Source organism: Amyelois transitella, chromosome 7 (assembly GCF_032362555.1).
Source record: "Amyelois transitella isolate CPQ chromosome 7, ilAmyTran1.1, whole genome shotgun sequence".
In the NCBI taxonomy this organism is placed as follows: Eukaryota; Metazoa; Arthropoda; class Insecta; order Lepidoptera; family Pyralidae; genus Amyelois; species Amyelois transitella.
This window is the reverse complement of record NC_083510.1, coordinates 4186733-4207944: the sequence shown is the minus strand read 5'-3', so window position 1 is coordinate 4207944 and position 21212 is coordinate 4186733. Positions and strand designations below refer to the sequence as shown.

The 21212-nt window shown below is 32.7% G+C and overlaps 1 protein-coding gene across 1 annotated transcript; it reads right to left on the bottom strand.

Moving 5' to 3' along the window:
• Positions 1 to 13692: 13692 nt before the first annotated feature.
• Positions 13693 to 17275, bottom strand: LOC106132665 (cuticle protein 19). Its single transcript, XM_013332140.2, has 4 exons — positions 17028 to 17275; positions 16431 to 16527; positions 15200 to 15466; positions 13693 to 14451 (listed from the first exon to the last, which is right to left on the bottom strand). Exons 1-4 carry the CDS (start codon positions 17124 to 17126, stop codon positions 14348 to 14350), a joined length of 567 nt encoding a protein of 188 aa, XP_013187594.2. The 5' UTR covers positions 17127 to 17275; the 3' UTR covers positions 13693 to 14347.
• Positions 17276 to 21212: the final 3937 nt, after the last annotated feature.

Below are 21212 nucleotides of genomic sequence, written 5' to 3'. Positions count from 1 at the left end.
AACGTAATACGAGTTGCAAATCAATGTTTCATACAATTCGATAATGATTTTAACGTTTTAACGCACAGATTTACTTCGTATTTTATGAGGCTCTATAATCTGAAAGCGTGTGGTTTGTTTTCATTACTGTGCAAACGATACCTAAGTTTAAATTGGTAGGTGGGCAATAGTGATCACGAAAATCTTTTAAGAAATACAAATTACTGTTCTATTTTTGTTATATTTATTTTTATGTGCAATAAAGAGTTTACAAACAAATGATGGAAAAAGTAAAAAAATCATCTGTGCATACTTTTTTATTTATTTATTTTTGTTCAGAAGGGCTTTGTACTAGTAAGATGTCACGCGAACACTGTTTACCAAAAAATATGCCTTCTTTCTTCGTCCTCCTAGCGTTAAACCCGGTTACTTCCACACCAACTTAGAGAAAAGCTCAGGGTGTGGCTTTTGACCATGGTTCTGTATAAGTTAACACGTTTTAACATAAAGGAACTGCCGTCTGACCTCCACAATCATGGCAGAAGATAGAAGCTACACTAGAGTGCCGGGGACCACACGACACCATTATCATCTGTCACACAACATGAAACATAAATTGAACGGGATTGAATATGTAGTAATTCCCTTAGCTGTCAAGATAGGTTGCAGATAAGGTATAATTGAGCTCGTCTGCCGTGGATCACGGCTAGTCAGGGCCGATCGGAACACGATCCGTGCCGATGCTCTACTTCCATGGTGCTAAAATGATGCTTTTTACATTGTAACGTAACTTACCAACATTTTTACTTATAACGTTTTGTTTCTATACATTTTGATTTGTGCACATATATTTTTATATAATTTTTATCTTTACTACTTTGTGATTTATCTCAGGATATGTTTATGCAAAAAATTATATTTTTAAACCAGGTTTTTCATTTACATAAAGTATCAAGTACAGTGTGCTTCACGCCATAATATGTCTTGATTTCTTTCAAAATTAAACCCATAATTTCAAGAATTACATCTAAAATTGTTGGTCCTATAATGGAATGCGACATCTTAAAGCACTCTTGTTTTCTTACCAGTAAGTCATAACAAAGTCGTGATAGTATTTTTATTGATGCACACTTGTATGCGCAATCCGCGCAAATGCTTATTGAATTATAATAAAATATGGATTTTGTGTGCCTATACATTTATTTGTGGTTGAAAATTTTATTAACCCTACGTCAAAGCAGTCTTTGTAAATCTATTTTTAGAAATATTTCAACCAACGTCTTGTGGATTTGGAACATATGCAATTAAAACCATGCCTACAATCTATACTGATTACAAAAAGAGGAAGTGTTTAAAATCTTTTTGTCCCAATAAATCATGTTTTACCTCAGCAATACCTGTCATTTCTTTCTATGATACTCTCGGGTGAACGTAACTGGAATTTTAAGACACATTAAAATCGAATAGTTTTACTTTTTAATAATCATATGTAAGTACTAACAATTATGAGTCACTGTTACTTCAGATAAATAAAAAAAGAAAAAAACCTTAATGTGTGCGGCAAAATTTTTCCAGAGATAACCAGAAAAACACTATATTCCAGGTCAGTTAACTCACCTCCGTTTGATTTTAAGCATTTACTAATAAGAGCAATAGCTTAAAAAAAGAATTAACGCGAGTAATAAGTGTTATTTACCATACTTGGGATTCGCTACTATAAGAATAGCCAAATATTCTTCTAAATCTTATTATGTTACTCGTATCCAAATCTATTTAGAATTTTAGATGAATCATAGTCACCTTGGCTATCATTTCTTCAGACCAACTCTTTATTCTTCAGTACATAATAGGTTTATACAGAAATTATCTTAAGTTAGCCAGTTAAAAAAAAGAAAAATCTTAATCCATGACCCGGATTTTTGCCTCTATTGTGTGAGGCTTAAATGTCGCTAGTCATCGTATGTAGAAGATCCTTATCCATATCCTATTACGGTAATCAGTATTTACTTGGTGTGAATCATGGTTTTTTGAAAAGTTTTAGGTTTAACTTTTTGATACTAAAACATGAATCACGATTTCCTTATCGTGATTCATGTTCTAGTATCAAAAAGTTTCAGTTTTCATTTTATATAATTCGGCCTATATTTAAATAATCGTACAATATAAATACTTAAACGAATTTCTTCCACTATCGACCTCAGTCATTCGTGAATGACTGACGAACAATACTCAAAAATCAATATTTTATTGCAATTCATTAAGTAAGTACATAAAGATGACACAGCTGACTTGAAGGAGCAAAATCACAAAATAGACATCTTGATGTTTTACTTAATACACACACTTCTGCTACAGCTATTCTTTATTAATAGCTTAGTGTAGACCACCGTTTGCTGTCTCGATATAACAATATAACGGGACGCTAGGATTCAGTTGCCGCTTCTATGTTATAGGTCAACCTTCGACCTCATTGTGGTCTTCCCCTTCTTTACTGGCCACGTAACCCAGTCAACTTCCAATCCAACACATCACATATACCTATCCCTTACGCAGTAAACATTAAAGAAGCACCAAACATTTAAGCCAAATTAACCGCATTACAGAACAGTTTATTCAACTCACAATCCCTATTATGAGTTGCTTACAACCAGTGTGACTGATCTTACAGTTTATGGTAATTAAAAACCATTTCCTAGAAAAGGTTTAGGAAAGTTACACATCCAGATGAGCACATAACGCATACCTTACTAGGCGGTCGGATAAGCCTTGCAGTCGCTTGCCTAATGTAGACTGTTGCATCTCAGTTTCATTCTTAATTAACACAAATACTAATTATGTGAAGTAATTATTACTGGGTTCTGAAAAATATGTGCAAAATCATAAATATTTCTTCATAAGGTGTTGTTTATTTGTTAGAAAACAGTGTCTGAATATATATAAACATATTTCTTCTTTTGCCTTGTTATGAAGTTAAAAAATGCAAGGTATATTATTAAGTTATTTTCTTTTCTTCATTTATCTATCAATACATACATGATCAAATTAGCTCTACGAAGGACATTTGAAGGAAACTGGAGAAAGATGCGAAATACCTTTTTTATATACAATATATTATACTTAGAAAGATATATAGTTTTAAGTATTATCTAAATCGTGAAATTAAGTTTTAAACCCATATCAAGAAAAATGAAGCATAAGGCTTCTTTCACTGCTTGAATACACAGAAGTGAGAGAGATGTTATAATAAAAACCTGCATTTTTCTCCCCCTTAAAACACTTTCCCAGTTGAACATTATTAGCTTCACAACATAACAATAGTTTGATTGAACAACAATAACAAATCACTTTCTCTTCACACATTACACAAATCATAATGATCCATATGGCCAGTGTTGTACCATCATTATCACTTGAAAAAAGGTAATTATGTGTTACGTTAACACCAAGGATGAATAACGGTATCATTACGAAATGGAACGTATTACTGCTCAATTGATTTCATGTAATGCCAGTTCTAAATATAAATTTTGGTGTATGAAGCAGGTACAATAAAGATAATGTGATTATATTTAGACTTGGTGTGGTTTCTGATACAGCAAGAAACATATCATTAAAATAAATATGCTGCGCTGGATGTGTGGAGTTTCACAAAAGGACCACGTAAGGCAAAATCCCATTTTCGTTGACATAAATAAATTTGTTTAAATATAATAAATTAAGAATTATTTTCAAGTCTAGATCAAGAGACATGTGACAAGTGATCTAATTTGATTTCAACACTTTTAATAGGCGTTGCTTAAGATAGATGTGGTATTTAAATATCATCTTTCTTGCATAATATTACAAAATCAAGGATTTTTAATGCACTATTATGTATTTTATTAAGATCCTTATTATCAGTCAAATGGTTTTAGGCCACACTGGCTACTTGAACAACCACTATATCTCTTAGCTCTAATTTTCGTCAAGTCTCGTAACTAACGTTCTATATAATGTAAAGGATAAATACAAGATATAGGAGGTATCACGCATTATTGCATTTGAGGCGAAGTTTTTGATACCTCTGAATACCTTGTTAATCACATCAATATCGAGGCTAATCTCCTAATGTCTTGTCGTAAGTTAGTGCGTTAAGAGCTTTGACTGTGTATGTCTACTCTCACATACAAACGGTCAGTCATACATCTACTCTATTGTCGCGTCGGAAGCGTTGGGAGTGTTTAAAAGTCAAGGCCAGCTCACTGGACCAATGTTAACTCGTGTTATTTAAATACCAGTACTGAGATGGCGTGCTCCCTTTCGAAATATTGCATTTTTCTTCTTAAGGACACTGTTATGTTCCATCACTTTTTTTTTCGACGCGTTTGACTCGTGCGCTCACGCAATTCCTAAACACACGTGGTTGTGGCCGCCTGTATGCATTTTTTTAATTAACAGTTGTCAGTCTAATTAATTTAGTTTATTCAACCAGAAAATTTGAAAATTCGTTCTACCATCTACTTTTCCTGCATCTCCAAGTCAGAAAGACAATTTTTGCAAAATTAAAAAAAAAAACAACTATTTTCGTTTATTGTTTAACTAGAGGCCGCCCGCGACTTCGTCCGCATGGAAACCCTATCAATCCCGCGGGAACTCTGGGATAAAAAGCCTATGTGTTATTCTGGGTCTTCAGCTACCTACATACCAAATTTCATGGTAATCGGTTCAGTAGTTTTTGCGTGAAAGAGTAACAAACATCCATACAAACTTTCGCCTTTATAATAGTAGTAGGATTGTAATTGGTGCATACTGTGTATGTGTTGTTGTTATAAACCTACCTAATGGTATTATTTCTCGACGTTTTACCTCGCGAAGTTATTATTTTACAATACCCAAATACATAATATAAAATACAACCATCGAATAATGTTAAGTTAATAGGGTAAGTAATTAAGTAATCAATGAACAAAAGCAACTGAAAATATTATCGATTCAGCTCAGGCGTTTGATACGTAAGACAAGAATCGATTCTAGGTTTCGATGTCAATACGATACGGCATAGAATAATAATGACTCCAAAGAAATGTTTAAAAACAATGCACGATTCTATCGAAGTGAATCTCTGAGACACACGAAGAAAGAGTACAATAGCGTTTACACTACTTGTCGAAGAAATACATCGTGACTCTTTGAGAATGCCTGTGTATGGACAGAAGCTGAATTATCGGCAAAAGGTATTTCAATTGTGGAATACCATTTATTGTTCGATCTGCAAACCGTATAGGCTAAGATTTATCACAACTTCATATATACTTACCTGAATCTCGCAGTGTGAAGATCGCTAAAGTTGCGAAATATTTCCTTGTCGACGGTCATTTTAAGTGCACTTAAATAATAGAAATTAAAATAATATAAATATTCCAGTTTCGATGACCTCTTTAACACTAACTTTTACTTGAAGCTTTGCATTCATGGGAATTTTATATATTTAATGAATGTAGTACTATATAAATCTAAAAAAAATAATTGACAGGTAATTTTAATAAGATACCAACAATGGTATAACGTTCTAACAAACTCAATTTCATACATCATTAATTAAGCCTCACGTGAGGTGTACGACATTGAGTGTAAAGTAATTTTAAACTATAAACAAACTATTTAGTTGTTCTCTGTAGGTGGAGATGATTAATAATTCATAATTAATTAATAATGTAAAGAAGCCTTGATAAAATGTGCCAATAAATTAGTATTGGCAGTATTATTTGCACGTCAAGCTAATGACCTGAAATACGTCCTCAATAGTATGGAAGTTGATCTCATTTTAATAACTGGTAAATTTGAAAACATTATAAATCGATTTTATATACCATTTGCCTTGATGACTTAATTATATTAGAAAAATTAGTATTTTCTTTAAAAACCCTAGCTGTGCCTCAGAGGTTCGCTCACGTAACGCCAAAAATATGTATTAATAATACGAACATCTTTATTTTTTTCTTCTGTATCCTATTTCTAATTATACTAAATTTATATTTAAACTAAAACCCACTATAATTAAGACGAGATATTAATTCTAATTGCATACTCGTCCAATCAACACGCTGATTCGAAATTTAAAATAAATTATGTTAAAGGTGGTGTAAAAGCATGCATCTTTTTTTAAATGCCGTTGGAAAAACCACCAACTATGCTATACTAAGTGGACCGCTTGTATAAACTATGATATGTGTAAGGTTCAACGGATAAAATTTGTAAATACGGATAAAAATGTACTAAATGACACAAATGAATTATTACTATAAAGATTCCGAGATATCAGCAAGATTATACTTACTAAGAAATGATTTAGATATTCTCCAATGTGTCACCACTACGCGGATTGAGTGTAACATAAATTACAATGCAATAAAGTAATGAAACGAGTCCTGAGACAGGACCATAATTTCTTGTATCTAGTACAAATGAAAATTAGAATTACAAAGTTGCCTGTCATCCTACATCACAGATATTTTTACGATAATATCGATGTCATACCAAATTTGATGATATAAAAACATAAATCGATAAAATCGTCGTTTAAATTAGTCAAGCGATTTTGAAATACTCTCATGTTTATACAAGACGTCTTGATACAGTTAGAAGGATAAGTTTATATCCCACAATATATAAGACACATATTCAATAGATTATTGTGTTTCTGAAACAAGTATCCAATTCTATCCTTCCTATGATTTTATTAATTTAAGCAATTTAAATATTTTTCACCAATTTGCATTCCCACCCTCACTTTTTTATTAACTTTAAGGATAAGTTTAGATTTATTTCTTTACTCAGCTTACTTTATCTCACAGGTCTACTGAAAGAGACTTCTACTAAAATTAGTTGCATCCCTGTAGTATATTTATTGTTTATTCCTATACGAATATAATGTGTCTGTGAAAAATGAATATAATTCAATAAATATTTGAACATTGTAAAAATCATTCCATGATGAATATTATACATTCCATCCAACAAGGTCATCACTTGCTATAAACTTTTCTTATTGACTGTACCATACGGTAATCCTGGATAAGTTTTTGTGACTAGCTGCAGTTGTAAATTACGCCAATCTCTCTATTGGGTATATCTGAATAAACATAACTGTTCAATAAATTGTAGTTGTAAAAAGTTTAAACCACTAAATAACACAAAGACACAAAATTACTTGCGAGGTAAAGCTTTTGAAGAATGGATAATACTTGGCAGGGTAACGAAATTTTCTTAATAATTATAAAAGAATCCACCAGATGAAAAAAAATATAAGAATTAATTTCACAATAAGCTACGATCAGACTTGGCCAATTGCTGTCAAGTCAATCCACACATTTCCATACATTTGAATATTTGCAGCAGAATGTGATGGCCAGCCTTATAAGTCGGCTGCTTACTGAGCCAGTAAATTGTCCTATTTGTATACAAAATGACTACAAGTTGTATAATTTATTTATTGGCTCTCACTCCTGGTAAGGAAGTTAGGTCGAGGGTATAATCATAACTTTTCGTTAACATTGTAACCCTCATATGGGGCTTATCAGATAAATGTAATGTATTGTCTTTAACTTTGCCGCAGCGTATCAGGTAAATGATATCTATTAAAGGTACATAATATTTAATCGGTACTTATTTGTGTGTAGGCCTTAACATAGAAACTAGTGATATTGATACTTCAATAAAATTAAATAATTCTGAGCGGAAAAAGCAAAAGATGCACAGTGTGTCTAAAATTCTTATATTGGTTTAAGCTGTTTTGTCTTTTTCTCAAGTTGCTCCCTCCGCTGCTTCGCTTCGTATAAGTATCGTTTTGCTTCTCCATATTTCTCTCTTCACTTGGTCATATCTTCGGCTTTTGACTCTATACTAACGTCTTAATACAGAACAATAGTTCAAGCGAGATCACAGGTGGTGGCTTGCCTTCACTTCCAAATAGGGTTGATGCAGAGTTATTGTTACAAACTTTTTTATCTTTAGATTAGAGATAGAAGGCTGCTGATACTGAACCGAGGATTTCTAGCATAATAATATAATCAGTTATTGATGCCCTATCACTGAGAGCACGAAAAGATTGTGTAAATACTCATATAAAACAAATAAATTATGTGTTAGACCGGTTGTTGTTATTTCTGGGACTAGCAGTCAGGCAAAAGTTAATTTTGCATTTGATAACCCTAATATAAAGAGAGGTTATAAGCTATAACGACATTTATATGGTGGTGTAATCAAATATGAATATAAATAAGATTGCAACGCATTCATTATTGGTAAGAAGCAGGTACTGAAACCGGAGTACTTGTGTAGAGTGATGATGATGAGTGTGAAAGATAAGTTAGTTAGAATTGTAACAACTTATGTAATTTGTCTAAGCTGCTACTAGTGTCTCATGGAGTAAATATACGATATTATATTAATGATTAGAAATAAAATTAATCTTTAGTTGTCATCAGCATTGCGTTGGGTGCGCTCTCCCACTAAAGATGTCTTGGTATTCGAATTGTTGTTTATAACCAAGAATCTGCAAAAAAAACTTTATCAAAAAATAAGGTGGTCTGTTGGTCATATGATAAAGTTCTCTCATGGGTACCATAGAAACATCGTCTGTTAATCATCAAAAAATATAATACATCATTGCAATATCCCAATGACACTTCTCATTTATAGCCGTCTACAAATTTCGAAAAATATTCGTGCACAGCACAGCTAAGAGATTTGTCAAAGATATGAAATACAGAATATTCATGCATGTTAATGAAATTAACACAATTTGTATTCGTTTCTAAATTTATGATTCTATTAGTTTTATCAATGCATTATCGGCTTGTTAAATGTCCACGCGGAATTAGACGAGCAATTTGCAAATTGCAAAATTAAAACCATCAATATGGCTATCTTTGAATCAACTATGAATAAATTTAGTTGTAATTTAGTGTTTATCTCTACTTCTAATAAAAATCGCTTCCTATATTTTAGCCTAAAGCCAAATATTTAACGCTTCCTATAAGTACATACATACATACATATGGTCACGTCTATATCCCTTGCGGGGTAGACAGAGCCAACAGTCTTGAAAAGACTGAATGGCCACGTTCAGCTATTTGGCTTAATGATAGAACCGAGATCCAAATAGTGACAGGTTGCTAGCCCATCGCCTAAAAGAGGAATCCTAAGTTTATAAGCCTATCCCTTAGTCGCCTTTTACGACATCCATGGGAAAGAGATGGAGTGGTCCTATTCTTTTTTGTAATAGTGCCGGGAACCACACGGCACTATACGGCACGGCACGGCTTCCTATAAGTGTTTAATTTATTTTTCTGCAATTGCAAGCTTACGTCTCACCTAGTCAATCTTGAATATATGTGAATATTTTGACGTAGACTAATATTTCTGAATGCGCTGGTAGCCCTGTAAAAACTTCAAAGCTTAGACAAAACGATAATCAAGTTTGATAGATCAGTATCATCGTAATTGTCTAGATAAACTTGGATGGACAATAACAGTCTTTAACAGTAGGGCTCGAGTCACAATGGTAGGAGCTTTACTTGATTTATTAAGGAATTGTGCTAATTCTGTACATACTAACTGGTACACAAATGCGGTAACATTTATCACTTCACAGTAATGAACGACTAATTTCGCCGGCAGTTTCGCTCCCGTGGTTGTTGGTAAGCAGTAACAAATTTGTATGTCAAAATAAATATGATTTTTTAAATCTACTATACTAATATTATAAAGCTGAAGAGTTTGTTTGTTTGAACGTGTTAATCTCAGGAACTACTGGTTCGAATTGAAAAAATATTTTTGCATTGAATAGACCACTTATCGAGGAAGGCTTTAGGCTATATAACATCACGCTGCAACTATTAGGAGCGAAGAAATAATGGAGAATGTGAAAAATATCGGGGAAAATTATTCATCCTTGAGGGCTTCAATGATGCCCAAAATAACTATTCCATGCTGATGAATTCGCGGGCACAGCTAGTAATTTCATATAGATTTTTTTCTGTGTCTTCAAGAATTAAGGAACAATCAGCTTTTTTCCGAACTTTAACTTCGCCAGCCCCAAACAATCCTAAATAAACGACAGTTTACAAACGAGCCAAACTCGTTCAGTGGAATATTCCAATGTACCTAATCTGATGCGTTGATTTTGTAAATAATCTAGTCACTGTATATAAACGTCGGAAAGCAACATAATTTTTCTATTTGCCAACTTAATAGAGTTTTATCAGAAAAAAACTTTGCTTAATTTTATAAGCTTCGTAGCTTATGAAAATCAATTCTTTCATAAATGATCAGTAAATATCGGTTTTATTGGGGATAGCCTTAAAATATCGAAGACGATAAAAATAAGTTTATCTATATGACTAGTTCCTTAGAATTATGCAGGAAGCAATCTAAAAGGATAGGAAGTACCTTCGCATCTTAGAATTGCGAGTGGAAAATCATACATTATGTCATCTAATCACGACTGATTGAAATTGAGCAATTACGTTAGATCATTATGTTTATACGTACCAATATAATTATAAAATAAATCGTGGCTGGAATGTTATTTATTTGACATAGACCGAGTCTAATTTTAAATCGATTGTATGGATTAGCTCAGAATAATATTTAAGTTCATTCATCGTGCCGTGTGGTTCCCGGCACCAATACAAAAAAGAATAGGACCTCTTCTCTAGACTATATCTCTTTTCCATGGATGTCGTAAACGACAACTAAGGGATACGCTTACAAACTTGGGATTCTTCTTTAGGCGATGGGCTAGCAACCTGTCACTATTTGAATCTCAATTTTTTCATTAGGCCAAATAGCTGAACGTGGCCATTCAGTCTTTAAAGATATTTTTGGCACCGTGGGTCGAGCGAATTTGTTCTGATGATCTTATTCTACAGAAATATCATTATTTTAATAATAATATTGATAGTCTCCATTTTGAACATTAATTATGAACATAAAGTATTATCTAAATGGTTGGCATAAATCTATGTAAAGCTTCACAAAATGTTTAAATAAGTGGCTCTTTCAAAATTTATATTAGCATCCATCAATTTAAGTGCATCCAATTTGCATAAATATTTTATTATACCAATTCGATAAATTCTATGAAAACTTTTAGCTATGTAGCTCTTATATTTCTATGTCATTAAGTAAAGAAAGCCTTCCGTTAGGGAAATATACTCATTTGTTACATCTGCCAAGTATAAAGTTGATCGAAGTCTATCAATCACATTATTTTGTTTGTTACGACAAAACTTTTATAGCCTGAAATATGACTGCTAAGAAGAAAACCTTTAACTGTTTCGGAGTATTAGCTTTTCTTCACAACAGTCATCATTCGAAATTGCTTATCATCTATTTCATCATCATCAAAATTATCGTGTCCTTCTTGACTCAAATTTAAGCATTTCATAATTTATTTATTTTATTTAAAGCGTATGCATTTAATGTTTTAATTAATTTAAAGCAGTCAATATGTATAATGTTATTAATTTTGTAGCATAAAGACAGTCTCGCTCAATTGAATTAAGACTATTTTGGGGCAATGTGATATATATGTCCTGATGTATCATTAATTATCTATATTAGCCTAGCTTAGTTTGCGTCCTGGACATAATGAAACTAAAATGTCAAAAAGTGGTCCCTATGCTCAAAACAGAGGGCATAGGGTGCAACTGGGAGGAAACGCAAAGATAAAAGAGAGAGGTCAGTTTAATCTTATATCATTCCGGGGATCACTTTGTCATTCTGGCTATTCATTACGATTCTTAATCACGTCGTTGTCAATTTGGACCTCGTTCTTCCTTGACCCATTATTTAAACCGTAACACGTTTGCCTGTATAGTTGAATACAACCATTGTACGTGTCTAACTTCTCAAGCATTTTTTCATCTTTATTCCAAGGCCGATATTATTTTAAAAGTATGTACCTTTAAACAAAATAGTTGCACGACGCACACTAGTTGGGTGTCACACTCGAATGAATATTTTTAAAGGTCTAGTTCTCATAGTTTTAATGTCACTGACCAAATAATCGGCGTTGATGCGGATTACAGAGGTGTAACAATGATATAATTAAAATGACAATATACGACTAGGTTGCGTATGAACTCAAATTATTCGTGGTGTTTTAAAAAAATGTCGAGATATTTTTTATGAATAAGTCACGACTTTATATCCATTGGAGTCAGCTACTTTGCTAATTAACAGAAATCGATGTCATTTGATACAACAGAAACTTTATTTTGAAGTGGCAATATATGCGTATAAAAACCTGCGCAAATTAAAACAATTTTTGCTATGATAAAGTTCAACATACAAAAAAATTATCATGTATAAACTGCCAAAATTATATAAGTTCGGCCAACTGCTTCATCAACAGGATACATTTTCAACAATTTATATCTTGTTTATACATTAAAGAGGAATCTTACTGATTTAGTGACTAACTGTCCTTTGTCGCTTTAATTTGTCATCAAAACGTAGTCTAGACTACTGGGTCTAGAGATTGAAATTTGACATGTACTAGTTAGTGTCTTTATTTCATCAAAGGATGTTCAAATAGAGGATTTCCCAAAAGTCGAACATTGCAAGAGATTTAAAAAGCCAGTGAGCAGGAGATCATTGGGAATAAAAGAAAATGTCTAAATACAGTAGAAAATAAAGTGGCGACTTCCTTAGGAAACAGGCATATTGCCTTAGATTATTGCAATATAAGAAGATGAGCTTGCATTCCGTTCCGCTTTAGATATTGTCTATCACGATTTGTTCTTGAAAGCAAATGCTTAGCATTACATTTTAAAGATGTTTTATGAGTTATCGTCGTATACTTATTCCATGGTCGTTGGAAACCCTGTGAGTAATCAAAGTCTTAACAATTATTTTAATGTTAAAACTATAAAGTACCTATACCTAAATTCTATTTGAAACTTTTAAGATATAATAAATACAAACAATACTAACATTAAAAAAAAACATTTTCTAGTGCAGGTTTTTAAAAAGCCGCGATATTTATTAGTTACAAACTAGGCTTTAATAAATTACAGAAACTTAAAAAGAAACAATAAAAAAATGACAATCTAATTTGACTGCCGTGTGGTTCCCGGCACTTTATAATAGGACCACTCCATTTCTTTCCCAGCTATGTTGTATAAGGCAACTAAGGGATAGGTTAATAAGTTTGGGATTCTTCTTTTAGGCGATGAGTAAGCAACCTGGCAACCTGTCTCTATTTAAATCTGAATACAATTATTTTTGCCTTGCAGCTGAACGACTCTGTCTTTCTCACAAAGGATATAGACGTGAAAATATTTGTGTATGTATTACTTACACGAGGGCTTATATCTTACCGGTTATTACTTCGTGCAACAGGGTGAATTAAAAAATGAAAAAAAAAGTTTCCTTCCATGTGTTTCATAGCAAAACACGGAAATGATTTTGAAAAGTGAAGTGAATATATTGAAAGGCGCTAGTGGTATTGGACGTACAAATGACACCTTAAAAAAATAAACAGCAAAGTGGCATAACGTCCACAAAATCTAAAAAACTCTCAAACTTTGGCCATATCTTATGCTTCCTTTAAGGTTTTATAAATAACGCTGTTGACATTACTGTAGTAATCAAATTTCCGAAATTCGAATCAATTCGCATCGAGATTTTATTTATACATCCTATTTTTGACAATAATAAAACACTAGGTAGGTAAGTACTTAAATATTTACTATTAATCTAAATAAATAAACTAATTATCTCATTGATTTCCAATCTAATATTTTTTTCTTACATAGATAAGAACTTATTTAATAAATTATTAAATAACTGTACATTATCATAATAGATTATCATAAATCTGATTAAATAATTTTGGTTAGTCTTCTGTTCCGTATCCCTTGCGGGGTAGACAGAGCGAACCGTGTTGAAAAACTGATATGCCACGTTCAGCTGTATGGATTCGTTTTCTGTTAATGTTCATATAAATTGCTAATACGAGTATCTACAGTATTAAAGGAGTGAAAACATTTTTGTAGCACTGTAATGAATACTGTAGCGGGAACGAAGTTTCGGGTAAGTTCTTCCATCAGGGTGAGTGCTCCGACGAAAGTGAGTATTTATGCTGCGATCCGTAAAACGTTTCTTGCGCGATTCAGATTCTTTCTCTATTGTATATTATGGTATAGAGTGAATCAATTGTTCTATCAAAATAAAATTATATAGAATGGAGGATGCTCCACTTATGTAACTCCAACTACAATAGTTATCTCTTAAATTTAAGAAGAAAGTATCTTATGGCGAAGAGATGTCACCACAACACACTTAAATAGAACGCATAAAAAGGGTACCCGATACAAATCTATAAGAAGTAACTAGAAGGTAACTGAGGATAATTATTGCTGTCCCAATCAAGGCCATTGAATTCTGAGGGCAGCGGTCCTTCCTTAGGGCCGTACGGGTACACTGAAACAAGCAAAACATTAACAATGGGCGTGTTATCTCACCTTAATTGACCATAATAATGCTTTGTCTACATTTGATTAAAATTACGTACGGTATTGTTGTGTTTTTGATAGGGTTTTTTCTTAAACACTTGCCAATCTGCCTTGGGAATTTTTGTTCACTACTTAGTTATTTATCTAGTACCTTAAGTATCTAGATGGAATTATTCTTTCGTCACGTCTACATGTATGAAATATAGTCGTTGCAAGGTATGCCTACCTAGTCCAACAGCATTTAAAAAGAAACTGAAAGGCAAAATTCAATTCTTCTTTTCTGTTCTGACGAAAACCACATAGCTTAACTTGTGACAACTGAACTAATATTTTTTTATACATACATGTGTTAAGTCTTTCTTAAGGGATAAACAGAGATAATGTTCTAGTACTCAAATACCGCGATCAGTTAACGGAATTAAGATTCAAATAGTGACAGGTTGCATCCCACCGCCTAATTAGCAATAAATCACATGTTTATTGAGACTAGTCTTCAGCTGCGAACTTAAGACTTCGCGAACACTTTTAATTGCTTACAAAATTGTAAAAAGCTCAAAAATACTTATTATCAAAATTAGACCAACGATTTGAAAGTTATCGGGTTACAAACATACATACATAAAAAAAAATGTATTTTCGTCCCAAGTTGATTGGTAATACTCATACTCACTCGCTTCTCTCATTCGGTCAAAAAGCAGCAATATTTATATACTTACAAAACTGAGGTAGGTACCCTGGACCAGGCGGCCTTATTTCATTTTGAAATCCTCTTAATTGATGTTGTGGTATTTCAACTGGGACCGGTATGGGACGATCCACATATCGAATTATAGGTTTAACTGGCGCTACTTGAACCGACCCAATGGGTGGGTTGTGGACCGTAGGACCACTTTTGGAGACCACAGCGTTGAAGCCGCGGATCGGATCGGCGGTGTAGTCGACTGTTCTCACTGAGCCATCGGGTTCTACTAGCGAATATTGGCCTGTAAAATTAAACAGGTAAGGTTTAATTAGCAAATATTTAGGTTATATACTTCAACCAGCATAAACCTTTTTTCATAAAATTTATTTATAGTAAGTTCGTAAATTAATAGCTAGTTTTATTTTTTATGTTACAAAACTGTCATTCCAGATTGTTGTACATCTTAGTCAGTTGTTTTGTTAAATTTTTCACATGATGTTTTCACGAGCTAATACCATGGCTCCTACTTATTACAATTTTTTTTTTGTTTTTATGTAGGTAACTAACAATAATGAAGAGAGTTTTATCGCGACCATCGTGTTATTAAAATTCATTTTGTCCCCATCGTATATTATGATTCACGTGCTTTATACACAATTACAGAAACACGACAAAGTTTTGTAAACAGCACGTGTACACATTTGCAAACACATTGTGAGTAGGCACGATTAAAAAAACACGCGGAAATTAGATTTTTTAAGTCTGCTTGGGTTTCATATCCTGTCAATTTGATAACCAATCTTTGTGCTCTTATTATTTAAACTCAATAAAAAATAAAACAGAATTAGAAAGACTATCCAGAGAGATTAAAACCATTCAACTGTTGTACCCCAAACTAAAGAAGAACATACGACCGCTAGAACAACCAGCCTTTTCCAAAAAGCAAAGCCGGCTCTAAAGTTTGATATTATTATACTTGCAATTACAATATTCAAAATATACCTAAACTAAAATCTCGCAGTGCCGGTTATTTGGTTTTTTTGTCCTCAGAACCAATGATAACAAAATGAGAGTAGTAAGATTTATAAATTTTTCCGACACTATAATTTATATACTTTTTTTTTGCTAGCGTTTCACAAAATTATCTCTGCTTGGTATTTAAGAGAATGCCATGAGGTATTTTGTCCCTAATTTGTGGAATAAAATTTGAAACAAATAAAACCTGTTAGACTTTAGGTTATTGTAAAAGTAATACTTTATTTTACCTTTGACTACATCGCCATCCCTTGTCTCGTGCTGTGATTTAACATCACCTGTTGTATGGTCTGCTACTCCATAGTTAAATGCGTACTTTGGTTGCTCCTGTAAATAAATTATTTATATTCAATGACCTCTCTTACAAGTGATAGCAACATTAAAATACGTACATTTTTAATTATTCATAGATTTCTTTTTCCTCTTTCATTCAAAAACTAAACTAACTTAAAATGAAATTTACAGCAATATATGAGTAACTGATAATAACTCTAACTTAAAATATTCTAAAATTCTGAGGTTCTGGAACATAGTCTGCCAATAGCTTTATGCAATAATTGTGTTTGAATATTAAAAGATTTAGTGATTCAGTAGAAAATAAACATACATATATCATATCTACCATTACAGGGTAAATAGAGAACAACACTGTATGAAATAAAATATATTTCAAATTACTTTTTTAACTTTATTTCAGTCGACGCATATATATAATTGGTGGTTAAAGAGTTTTGAATTGGGATCTGCTTTTCGTCAACCATTTAACAGTTTTCTTATCTAATGAATTTCATGCAAATTATTACAAAATTTCATTACTCTTTACTTACAACATAATCAGTGTGTGCAGGTCCGAATACTGCTAACCTCGGTTTAGCGTTCACAACACTTAATGCAACAAGCACAAACAAACACTGATATCTTGCCATTCTAACTAATTTAAAATAGTATTTATTTAATTTGGACACGTCCAAGAAGTTTTACAGCTGTTCCCAGAATATCACAATGGTGGGTTCGCAAGCATTTATATCTGGCCTTAATTCTTTGCGAGCGCTAGCCTTGTGCCTTCCGAATCGGCTTCCAGTACGCGAGTAACATTGGCGTATGAAAATCACGGAGTACCATGAAAACTACGAAATCAGTTGATACTACAAAGACCTGAATTGCCTTTATATTTCGTATTTATATTGTATTTCATGAGTACTTAATTAAGTTTTGATTATTCGTTCGCTTTAAAATCTTCTACCTGATTAACAGTAATAATTTCAGATGCCATTATTAAATTAGGCCCCACATGAAAAGGGCTACTAGCGACTTCATCTTTCGACTACCCACGGTCCCTGCATTTTTTTTTTCGCTTCATCCACATTCATATCACCCTTCATGCAAGATCGCAAATTAAGGGTAAATATTATCCGTATATTTAGAATTTTAATATGATAAAAAAATATATAAGTACAATACTATTTATCGATAAACAAAACTTGCTATTTAGTCTTTATAAAGAAAAATAATCAGGTATGTCCAGAAACACTACTTATTCAACAAGCAAAAAAGTATTTATTATATTTTCCTGAAGAAAAATTATGCTTACGAGTAGACACCACAATGACAAATATATGGACATAACATAGCAATATCCAGTCAGATTTTATGGGAACCATTTAGAGATGTTATGGTGTAGTGACCTCATCGATACAAGGAAGAGGTCGTTATGCAAACAATGAGATCGTAGTATGCTTTGTCTTATCAACTCCTTTCGAGTCGCATATTCTTTTAAATTTACATACCTACTGTATTCTCCTAAAATCACAATAATTCACTGGCGAATGATGAAAATTATCTATAAACAACATTTCAGAGAATGATGATGACTTCAAGCAGTTGGTACCATTTAGTTAGGATACGGATTACATTTTACATATGATACATTTTGAAGCTACATATATGTTTGAAGGTACATACTATTTGTTACTATTGATTACGTTGTAATAATTAAAAACATATCTCAACATTTTTTTGAATAATAATATGAATTTGTATGTATGTAATTCAGATTTTTATTCATAAAAAATCATTCTAAGTGCCGACTAAAGGTACTCGTATATTCCCAAACTTCACAAACGTGTTTGGAATTTTCTCAAGTTTTCTTTGGACACCTGGTCATTCCGATCTTAACCTAAATCACAACAATAGAATTTCACCCCGCGTTGCGTGTGATCCCACACTATGTCACAAGTTGGTTATTAGCGTACATGCATGACAATATTGTATGCATAGAAATTAGAATAACGTAGACAATAGAAATGCCATATTTTCTCTCCTTTGTAGAGAATACGCAAATTCTCGGTTGCACCCCTCGTCGCAATGTATCGGGGCCTGTGATCTGCCTTCCGACATTTTTTCTCCACTTTATCCGGTATGTTTTCAGTTATCTTATATCCTGTGATGTCTTCCGTTGTAAAATGAAATTTAATTGCAAATAAGGTTTATTTAAATCTATATGAATGATGTGTCTTGCGACGCACTCAGTTGTAAAGAAGTCAAATAGCCGTTAAAGTCAGAGTTGAGATGAAACATAAAAAGTCACCATAGTTGATGTTGGTAAGTCCCATCAAATTTTCGAAGTACTAACCACTTCTATAGTCTTAACTATTCCGAATTCTATGTCTATATGCAACACTACTTCGTGTAGTATCAGTAAGACACTATCGTGGGATTATCTTGTCTGTTACAATACGTATATCGTCACTTATGAATCAGAAGACAAGACTGACAACTCTATTCAGTTGGTATATTCAAAGTAGCTTTTGTAAAGGACATTTGTTGGATCCCATGGTAATCTCAAATCCGATATTATATCAACATATTTTCCTATTTGTCTCTCTCCAGGCTTCACTTTTACTTCATCACTACCGTTTACTGTATCTTCAATTCATTCCTTAACAAAGACTCTATCTATCATCTCTTTGTCTTAATTTATTGGCTTTTGAAATCAAAGCTAAAAAGTCGTCCTTTTCGAAAGCATGCAATGAAATGGTGCGCCCAGTACGATTTATATAGCGACCTGTTTTTCTGTTTATGGAGTGGTGTATTGTTAACAATAAAAAAAAATTCAAATATCTTTCTTGCATTATCTAAAATGGCATACAATATGGCACATGTATTTTAATAGGTACGACATAAATATAAAAAAATGATAAATATATGTTTATTGCATTCATTTGCTTACTTATCTATTAAAAAAACATCTAGCATGACTAACATTCGTAATTGTATACAGACAGCCAGTTCCGTCAAAGATGGTACATCCGACGATGGAACAATAGGAGAATACTCCTTATCAAATACACATCTCCGTTCGCAATGGGAATCAGAGATTCAATTAAATACATCATTGACCTTAGGACCTCCCGTTTTCCTATATCATTAATTCTTAAATTTGCCTTGCTTTGTAAATAGTAATCATAAAATTACATACTTTCATATTGTTGTTCTAACAATTTAAAAGCAAAGCAGAGAACATTCATCTTCTCAGCATAAGTGGGTATGTGGTAATCCTAAAGAGCCATGTGGTTCCCTGAATTTAAGAATAGAACCACCCTCACTTTCCCATGGATGTCGTAAAAGATGACTAAGGAACAGACTAATAAACTGTGGGATTCTTCATTTAGGCGATGGGCTAGCAACCTGTCACTGTCAATCTCAATTCCATCAATATGCCTTACTGCTAACGTGGCTTTTCAGTTTTTGCAAAACTGTTGGCTCTGTCACAAGTCTAGATCTTACTTATGAGACTAACTCAGTCCGTGTAATTTGTACCGTATATATTTAATGATTTATGACGAAAATGTAAGACGTACGTACAGTCTCCTGTAGATAAAATTTGGGGTCAGGTTTCCATGAAGGTGCTTGTACAATCAGCTGATACAATGTAAGTGCGTAAGGTGATTTAGCGAACAGATATGCTTACAATTATTAATCACTAGAGCCGGTAGATGATAATTATCTTGATAAATTAAACTAGCGTTAAATACATACAAATATTCCCATGTCCTTTGTCCTATAAGTAAATTACGCAATTTACACACTACGTTGATTGTAGCTTGATAATAAAACGTTTTGTTTCTTACTCCCAAGTATTAAACAATAAGGGATTGCTATGGTCTTACAAACACATATATGTACGTACATTGAATCATGTTTCTTTCATACTTTTTTTTATTTTATCCACAATTATCTTACACTATCATGCAACCTCGTCAGTGTCGGGAAATTTCTCCTTTCTTGCACTTACCAACACTTATTTTATTGGTAATGTTTAATTTATTAAAGGCTAAGCGTTGTCTCTGTCTACCAAGTGAGGAATAAATTCGATCTATATTTACGAATTTTGTTGGTAGCCTAAAAAGAAACAACATACTTTTAGAGCTTTTCAATAAAAACTTATTTTATATAATCTGTAACAGATTTTTGTTTGATTTGCAATCTAAACTGTACCTTCTTTCCTTTCCTTTCTTTTACCTTTTTTCTTATTTTTATTTCAAACTTTAAGTCGTTTTTTATACGTTTCTTTTTACGCTAATTTCACAAGTATTCATACAAATATTGCATTTCAAAATTATAGTGTGTAGGTGTACCTACCTAGCTGGTGCAAGACGGTGGCGCCTTACAAAATGAAGGTCTTTGTTTGCAGATGTTCAGATTGTATCGTACAAACGGAGTTTTGTTATAATTAAGTTTGAATAAAGTAGTCCCGTGTTTTCGTAGATTGCATCTCTCTTTTGTTTCTTTCCGCGTTCTACAGAAAAGGATAAAAAAAAGTTTAAAGTTTGTCAAAGTCCTGTTGGATGACTAGACAATCAATTTTAAAGAAAATGATTCTAGTCGGTGGTGTTTCTATTTACAATAACCTTATATTACACTTATTCCTTATTTTTTCTTTCATTCATATGGTAGAACCCACAATTAATCACGTCCCCCGTTAATTTTACTCATTAGAAATAAATTTTAAG

Bases quoted from the DNA above. Each gene is read 5' to 3' on its own strand.
- LOC106132665 (XM_013332140.2), bottom strand. From the start codon at position 17,126: ATGGCAAGATATCAGTGTTTGTTTGTGCTTGTTGCATTAAGTGTTGTG. The intron at 16,528-17,027 runs GTAAGTAAAGAG...ATTTATTTACAG, and splicing joins CTGCACACACTGATTATGTT to GAGCAACCAAAGTACGCATT. The intron at 15,467-16,430 runs GTAAAATAAAGT...TTAATTTTACAG, and splicing joins GGATGGCGATGTAGTCAAAG to GCCAATATTCGCTAGTAGAA.